The 8,889-nt window shown below is 40.3% G+C and overlaps 1 protein-coding gene across 1 annotated transcript in view; it reads right to left on the bottom strand.

The window, feature by feature from the left end:
- Positions 1 to 3: 3 nt before the first annotated feature.
- Positions 4 to 8,889, bottom strand: part of LOC104405515 (myosin heavy chain, skeletal muscle, adult-like) — a gene marked incomplete at its 3' end in the record, with an annotated part of 10,190 nt that continues 1,304 nt past the window's right edge. The window contains 18 exon segments of the mRNA XM_010014247.1: positions 4 to 78; positions 185 to 427; positions 1,774 to 2,029; positions 2,120 to 2,256; positions 2,699 to 2,822; positions 3,075 to 3,192; positions 3,287 to 3,374; positions 4,386 to 4,456; positions 4,556 to 4,865; positions 5,602 to 5,772; positions 6,325 to 6,474; positions 6,586 to 6,704; positions 7,678 to 7,816; positions 7,898 to 8,001; positions 8,090 to 8,188; positions 8,279 to 8,342; positions 8,469 to 8,561; positions 8,656 to 8,767. Coding sequence (XP_010012549.1) covers positions 4 to 78; positions 185 to 427; positions 1,774 to 2,029; positions 2,120 to 2,256; positions 2,699 to 2,822; positions 3,075 to 3,192; positions 3,287 to 3,374; positions 4,386 to 4,456; positions 4,556 to 4,865; positions 5,602 to 5,772; positions 6,325 to 6,474; positions 6,586 to 6,704; positions 7,678 to 7,816; positions 7,898 to 8,001; positions 8,090 to 8,188; positions 8,279 to 8,342; positions 8,469 to 8,561; positions 8,656 to 8,767 — 2,473 coding nt within the window.

The raw sequence follows: 8,889 nt of genomic DNA, 5'->3' as shown, positions 1-8,889 counted from the left end.
TTGGAGGGCTTTCTTCTCTTTCGTCAGCTTGACAATGGTCTCGTCCAGGGCTGCCATCTCCTCTGTGAGGTTTTTTACCTTTGAGAAGAAGGGAGCAAGTGCAAATTAAAAATGTTGTTTAAAACTTTATCATGTATAACAAAACATCTTCTCTGGAGCGACAGTGTCATCTTCTGCCTCATACCTTGTTTTCAGTGGCATGTTTTTCCTTTTCAACCTTGGCCAGTGTTAACTCAAGGTCATCAATATCTTTCTTCAACTCTGAGCATTCATCCTCCAGTTTCCGCTTCTTGGCTGTCAGCTCAGCATTTATTTCCTCTTCATCCTCAGCCCTCTCAGTCACCTCTTTAACTTTTGCTTCCAATTGGATTTTGGTTTTGATGAGCTGGTCACATCTTTCCTCAGCATCAGCCAAAGCATCAGCTTCCTGGTAGGAAAATAGTGGTTTTAGGGATACATTTTTTAAGGCGATATTGAGGTGCTTACCTTCATAGTTCAGGGTCCTGTGCAGTAAATTTGTCATTAAAAATTTTGTTTATGTTCCAACAGAATGAAATATAATATAGAATTGATTGCATATTGTTAGCTTTGAAACAGACAATTTTGAAAGCTAAAAGTGAATAAAATTCTTTTCAATCTGCATGAAGAGCCAGGTATTTTTGCAAGGTATTGGATCCAATATTATCCCATAATATTAAACATTAGAACAAAGTACATATATTTGGGTTTAATTATAGGAATACCTCTCACATTTATGAAGTGCCAAGTCATAAACGTATTCCAAGCTGCACATAAATACCACAGTTATGCTCATGTGATTCCTGTATTTCTCTTTTTTTCACCCTACTGTTTTTCTGGAACAATTGTTTCTCATTTAGATTTTCATCACCACAGCCCAAAAATACTCATCTAACATAGATGACTTTTCTCTGAGAGACTCTCATCACCTAAGAAGAAAAATAGTTGCCGAGAAGTTTGTCTCTAGGCTTTTTTTTTGCAACAGATGTCCTGGGGTACTTGTTATACTTTGTCTAAATACTCAGTCTAGCAGAAATAATACAAAAGGAAGAAAGGTATTCTTAGCAGCATGTGGATTTTTTCATCTTTTTACAGTTCAAGATACTTTAAAAAGAGATTTTCCTATATGCCACATATGCTGCATAGTGTTACTTTGAAGATACAGGTTTTTCTATTCTGTGAATGATTTAATTTAGAAGGCACAGTATTAAAACAATGCAGATGTAGCACATAATTTTAGGTAATGGTACTGAATGATTTAGGAGGGCAAGTGAGAATATTAAACTCCATTTCCTCTCAGTTAGTTCAGTGTTACAACATAGTTATGTTTGTAACATCTATGTCACCACCTACACTGGTAAGAAACATCTTGGAGGATAAATATGTGAAATAGATGTCCTTTTAAGTTGTCCTAAGAATTCCTAGTCAGGTTTGTATAGGGATAGTTATACTCAATTTTGGAGAGGTAGGAAAAAAGTCCTAGGAGAATATCATATAATAAATGTAAATGTTTCCTGTTTGGTCTAATGCAGTTTAACTGAATGTAAATGATAGAGACCTCAGAAAAGTCTCACCCATGTATTATCTTAACTGCAGCCTCCTGAGTCCTTATGAAGCTAGTTATATGCACCACTTAATGAAATACAGTTGAATTTCATTAATTTGTAATTTCTATGTGTCTTTTGAAAATGTAGCTCTAAACTTCAGCCTGCTAGTCACAATGCACTTAGGATGAGGCATACTGGTAGTACGCACAGCCTGCACTTGGAGCTGCAGGTCATTTTTCTCCTGCACCAGTTTCACCATTTTCTCCTCCAGCTCCTTCCTCTTTGCCTCAGACTTTGCAAGCTCTTCCTTGGTTTTCTCAAACTCTTGTTTCATGTTGGCCATCTCCTCCTCAGATTCTGAACTCTTCAGCAAGGGATTGATCTTGAAGAACAGCTTCATCCAGGGCCAGTGCTTCACATTCATGAATGCACGAATATTGTACTGGATGCAAAAGATGGACTCTCTGGAAGGTAAGTCAAATTAATATGAAGTATTTAGATGATGATGACCTAATAAGCCACATACAGTGAACCTAATTTGAAGAAATGTCTACCTCCTCTCCACCATTCTCTGGTACTCCACTCTCATCAGGAAGCCCCTGCACCTGGCTTGTGTGCGGGTGATGAGCTGTGCCAGCTTCTCATCCCTCATCTCTTCCAAGAGGCCTACCAGCCCAGCTTTGAAGAACACCTTTGGTAAGAACAACAAAATAGGTGCAGTGTATGTGCTTGTTATTCAGTTTATCCCAGTACCCTGTTCTCCATGGCAGATAATATCAGAACTTAAGAAAAAGAGCAAAAGCACAAAAAATGTATGTAGTGGCAGACTCTCTTTTGTATCTCCAAGCTTCCAGTTACCTGCAGTTGAGGAATTATAATAGCCAGACATTTTGCTTTTGCTTTTATTAACCCTTGATTTTTTTACTGTACAATTTTGTCTTAAATTAGGAACCTTAATTATCCCTTAATTAAATCATCCTATGGCAATGAATTTAAGTTTTATTCAAGTGTTGAGTAAATAAGTACTTAGATGATCTCTTTTAAATACACTATTTGATCATTTCACATGCTGCCTGGAGAATCTGAGTACCATTCTCAAGCCACACAAACTAAAAATTGAAACAGTTTTGTACCTTGGTGTGACCAAATTTGTATTGAGTGTGGTCTATGTCAATTGATCCAAGAAGTTTCTCACAAGCCTTCTTGCTGTCAATGAACTGTCCCTCTGGGATAGCACTTGCATTTAATACTTTATATCTGGGGGAGAAAATAGAAGGACTTGCACTGGACTCAGTGATCTTAAGGGTCTTTTCCAACCTAAATGATTCTATGATACTATGAATATAAAGAGGTCCATTGTTGAGACCAATTGGCTGGTACACTCCAAGAAAGAGCCTAAGAACTGTTCAGAACATAAACTTTAAATAAGGCTCTAGTTACCAGAAGTGAAACTTTAATTTCACAAGCTACTTAAAATGGACAAAATGATCCAATAAGAAGAAGTCTGACCTTTGTTTAAAATCTGCATACAGGACTCTGTTGGGAAATCCCTTCCTGCAAATCCTGATGCCTTCCAGCACGCCGTTACACCGCAGCTGGTGAAGCACTAGCTCATGTTCCATGGCACCTAGCAATTCAGAGCACAAATATATGCTATGTTCTGTAATACAGAGGGGAAGAGCTGCACCATACTGAAAACCTTCTATATGTGAGTATCTTACCAGGTGTTTTTGTTTCGTTTGGGATGATGCAGCGTACGAAGTGGGGGTGGGTGCTTCTCAGATTGGTCATCAGCTTGTTTAAATTCTCCTGGGAAAGGTATTAGTGAGAGTTTATGTTAGCAAATGTAATTTCCACTATAAGCATCAAGCCCTCTGAAATGAGATCATGAGACAAAAACCAGCTTGCAGAATCCTGAACTGAAGCCCCCTGCACCAGTTTTTCTAACTTTCCACAGATCTTTGCAGCTATTAACTTAATGTATAAAGTTCCTCTGAATAATCTGCTGAATAATCAAGCATATTACAAGTAGGCATTCAAGATGGGTTGTATGGAACACACTACATAGAACCTTCCTGATTTCCTCGCTGAAGGCAAAAGGAACAAAAATGACAAGCTGAGTTTTATATTTTTATCTTGTAAGGTAGGATGAGAATAAGGCCCACGTCCTGTTTCAGAGCACTGGCTAGACGCTGTCAGGTGATCAGGAATATATGACAGCAGACCTGTTGAAGAAACTAGGCTATATCAAGAAGGGAGTCCTAAATGAAGGATGAATATGGTAACAAATAACCTCAGGAGAAGCTAGGTGTTTCAACAGGCAGAAGTGTATGGAGCAGACAGGCAGCAAGCCTTGGTTATGACAAAGCACTGCCAAGTAAATGACATCTTAAAAATCCATAACTCAAGGAGTGGTGGTATTTCAACTATAAGAAACTGATCCCTGAATCACAGAGGAAAAACAAACATATGAATGGAGCAAACAGGTCATTCTCCAGTCCAGTGGGCAAAATGTTGTTGAAGGGCAATAAAAGGTGCTGAAGCCAGAGGTGGGCACCTGAGGGAAAGATGGTATATTTTAGAAGTTTTCTGTATGGCATTTTCCATCTGGGAACATCACCCTAGGACAAGTGGAAAAACAGAAGATTCGTGCATTCAGTGAATTGGAGCATAAACAGATTACAGCAAAAGGTGTTGCAAGAGCTTCAGAATATTTCAGCTCAACAAAACCAAAAAAAAAAAAAAAAAAGAAAGACTAGCCATTTTAAACGTGGGGTTTATCCCTCATCTTAAGAAAAAGCAGTGAAAACTCTACCGTACTCGGAAAAGAGCGGAGACAGTCTGGAAGGAAGAACCCTTCTTCTTGGCACCTTTCTTGCCAGCACTAGCCTCTGCAAAATTGAAAATAAATAAAACAGGTTTTAGATTTTTGCTTTTGCCTTTCATGATTCCTTTTTTAAGGTGTACCTGAGTGCAAATATAGGACCAACCTGCATCTGCTCCACCATAGTTGGCAAAAAGTAAGGCCAATGTTTTCAATGACGATTTCTGGTACAGCCCAATGACTGTTTCATTCAGAGGGTCTTTGTTCTTCTCAAGCCAGCCAGTGATGTTGTAGTCCACCGTGCCAGCATAGTGCACCAGCGAGAAGTGGGCCTCAACCTTGCCTTTGGTAGGCTTTGGCTTCTGGAAGTTGCTGGACTTGCCCAGATGCTGGTCATACAGCTTGTTCTTGAAAGAGGTGTCAGTTGCCTTGGGGAACATGCACTCCTCTTCCAGGATGGAGAAGATGCCCATGGGCTGGAAGAAATGCACAAGGGAGACAGACTGTAATTTAGTTTTCAGGGCGATAACGACCTTCAACTAGGCAGAGTAGCAGAACACAGGCTGAGATACACATTGGAAACGATTATAATTCAGTTACATTTTCTGCTAGAAAGGGAGATTAAGTACAGTGATACTTACATGCTCTAACCCCGGATGAATCATAAAGACTAACGGAAAGTCACGTAGGTTGTGTTGAGAATGTGCTTTAAAGAATCAGAGCACTACTTTCTTACCCAGAGGGAGTCAGAGCACACACAGATGTCTTAGACAACAACGCACCCTTGTGGCAAAGGCAGCCAACTCATCCTGGGCTGCATTGAAGAGTGTTGCTGAGTGATCAGCCTCTACTCAGCTCTGGTGAGAACCACCTGGAGTGCTGTGTCCAGTTCTTGGCTCCTCAGTACAAAAGACGTGGACATAGCAGAGAGAACGGACTCTGTTTTGGAAGAACAGTCTTACTGGGAGTTTAAGAATCTTTTGGCATTTGAAAGGAGATCAGTACAGACTTGCTGCCACAAAGCTGCCATTTCACAAAGCTGTGTGAAATGTCCTTCATGTCACACTTCAAAGAAAAAAATAAACTACAGGACAATGTGTTTTAAATAACAAACGCTGAATATTTGGACATGAGCATAGAAGGTCCCTTTGAAAATATGACACTAAGTAATCATAGAATTTACCCATGTAGTGCATTTCAAAGGAAGGATACCTTCTCAATGAGCTCAATGCAGGCAGCCAGGTCCATCCCAAAGTCAATGAATGTCCATTCAATTCCTTCCTTCTTGTACTCCTCCTGCTCCAGCACAAACATGTGGTGGTTGAAGAACTGTTGCAGTTTCTCATTGGTGAAGTTGATGCACAGCTGCTCAAAGCTGTTGAACTGGAAATAGATAAGAAAGATCCATATATTCATAAGCCAGCCATAATTGCAAACCCTCATCCTTTAAAAATAAGGAATGCAGTTTTGTTGGCTTCATTGTCAAGTCTGTGAATTTCTTCAGTCCCCTTTATGTCCATGCAATGAAACATAAAGAGAAATCCATTGAAATAATTGTACACAAGGATTACTTTTTTTTCCGTTGCTAAATGTGTGAGGATAAAATACATTTACTGTATAATCTGAGACCAAGTTATGGGGAGATAAAAAATCAAGCTTAGGCTTATCATGGTATACATGTTCTTATACTCTCTTCTCCTTCATCATTTTAACTAAGACATTTTTCTTATTGGACCGTTCTCTACTTTTGAGTTTGTACAACCTGAAATATGACAAGCCTTTTGAAAGATTATTTTTTTATTTCATGAGAAAAAAGCCAAATAGCTGCAAATACTTATGTGATGATACTATGTATTCTTTAAAAATATATCTCAGAGTGACCATAGTACTCAGTGTTCACTTCCAAATAGCTCTTACCTAATCTTTGTTACTTACATCAAAGATCTCAAAGCCAGCAATGTCCAGGACACCAATGAAGTACTGTCTGGGCTGCTTTGTATCCAGCTGTTGGTTGATACGAACAACCATCCACAAGAACATCCTCTCATAGACAGCCTTTGCCAGAGCACCTACAGCATTGTGCACCTGTAAGAAAAATAAATAGCTGCAGTTAGAGGAGAATAAATGCCTAGAGAGCAGAGGAGAATCAAAACCATCTTCATTCTAAACATGATTCCAGGTTACCACATTCCTCACCTGCTGCGCAGTTTGACCTTTGGTCACATATTCATTCCCCACCTTGACTCGGGGGTAGCAGAGTGCCTTGAGCATGTCTGCTGAATTCAGACCCATGAGGTAGGCAGCCTTGTCAGCAACTAAAAAGACAGAGAAAAAAAAGAAGAATTTAGTGTCACATAGACTTTGAATCCTGGACTCCTCCCTAAAGGCTGCTAGATTCAGAGTTCTGTTCTTTGAAGTCTTTCAGTTGACTCTCATAGATGAGGGAATCTTGGTAACAGCAAAGTCATCATAATGCTTATAAAGCTTAAAAATGCGTATCGAGAAGAATTCACATTCAAAAATCTTCGTTGAAGCATGTAGAAAGTAACGATGTTTTCAAAAATCTCCTGGCACAAAACTGAAAGCTGTGGCTTGCCAGTCTGCGTATTTGTAGAACATGTGTATTTCGTGAGCTGCAGTGCCACCAGTCAGGTGCTGATCAACATTCAGGTTATCAAACAACCCAGTATTTAGGGTGGAACACAGGTACGTTATCTGTTCACTTTCAGACCCAGAGTCTAACAGCCCTTTCTGAGCTTTGGTTTCTGATGTTTGGTGAAATTCACTGGGTTTCACCTTTTTACCTACAGAACTTCCCACTTTCTGCATTGTCCTTTAACAACAGGAGCCATTGCCCAGAAAGCTGGAGACATGGGTAGTAGGTCCTGCACCAACAAAGGAAAGGAATCAAATGCACCTCTCACATCAGAGTTCCCTAAATGTCTGACAGGTAAGAGTGAATGGGAACATGGTCCCCCACCCTCTTAAAGCCAAACCACTTGGCTGTTTCGCAATTGCAAGCCAGATTCTTACAAAGAAATGACTAATAATCATACAGGAAGGATATCCATTGCTCTTGACTTCCTGCAAGTGTAAAAAGGACACTTTAAAACACTAATTGTTCATAGCATAAGATACAAAAGTCCTGAGATAAGGGAACCTGATGTACTGAGAAGAGGACAAAAGACGTTATTTTTCTAGCTTACTGTTTTCCTTAGGATCCTAAAGTCCAACAAAGAACAACTTTTGCTGTTGTATAGTAGCTTACAGAAGGGAGTTTGATAATACCTTCAGTGCCATCAGGCTCTGCCTGCTCCTCTCTTGGTTTCTGCTTGAACTTCAAGTTTCCATAGTGCATGACAGCCCCTGTCAGCTTGTAGATGGCTGTCTTTTCATCAGCACTGAAGCCCAGGATATCAATGGCACTCTGGTAATACAATCAGCAAAGTATTTGCATATTATGTGATATATGACCTGTATCTGTTGACCTGCTTTGTATGTTACTTACATCTGTAGCCATCAGCTCCTCCTTGTCATCAATGCTGGGAACAGTGATCTCACCTTGACTCACAAAAGGGTAGTCATATGGGTTAGTGGTAATGAGAAGCATTTCTGAAAACAAACAGGTTCATGGGTTAAATGTCATTGGTTTTGTATGTAGTTAAATGTTGCTCAGTGATCTTTCTCCAAAGCCTCCTACCTATTAGCTCTGGCTTCTTGTTGGAGGTGATCTGATAGAATATGTGGTAGCTTCTTTCTGCCTTGAGCTGGAAAGTGACTCTGGATTTCTCCAGCAGATCTGGCAGATGGTAGGACACAGTTAGCACGAGACTGTACTCAGAGGTGAGAATTTAGGAAGGAAAGGGATCAGGCCAGGAGAGTGTCTTACAAGTTTCAATGTCAGCAGAAGCCAGTTTGCCTGTGGCCCCAAAGTGGATTCTGATGAATTTGCCCTGTTAAAAAGAAACAGCAGCATTTCAGCCAAGATGTATTTCACTGTCATCTCCTTATGTGAGAATACCACTAGCCCATCGCTATTGTTATAGTGAGGAGAGATTTTGTCCAAAGCAACAACTTACAAAGCGTGAGGAGTTGTCGTTCCTCACAGTCTTGGCATTTCCAAAGGCCTCCAGCAGTGGGTTAGCGCTGATGATTTGATCCTCAAGCGTTCCCTGCAGGATAACAATTATTGCTGGTTTTCCTTCCAAAAACATCATGTCAGAAACAGAGGAAAGCATTGATTCAACCCAATGTCTATTAATTTACCTGCATTTTGCCTGACTGCTCTTCTTTCTTCTTCTCCCCGCTTGCTGCAATTGTTGCAAAGTACTGGATGACACGTTTTGTGTTCACAGTCTTCCCTGCTCCAGATTCTCCGCTGTGCAACCAAAGAGAGAAGCAGAGAGCGTGTGGTCAAGCAGGAGGCCCCCTGGCACGAGGCAGCCCCTGAGGGACCAGAGCAGGGAGCATACATACGTGATCAGGATCGAATGGTTCTAA

This window comes from Nestor notabilis, unplaced genomic scaffold (genome assembly GCF_000696875.1).
Source record: "Nestor notabilis isolate BGI_N333 unplaced genomic scaffold, ASM69687v1 scaffold7315, whole genome shotgun sequence".
NCBI lineage: Eukaryota > Metazoa > Chordata > Aves > Psittaciformes > Psittacidae > Nestor > Nestor notabilis.
This window is presented reverse-complemented; position numbering and strand designations above follow the sequence as displayed.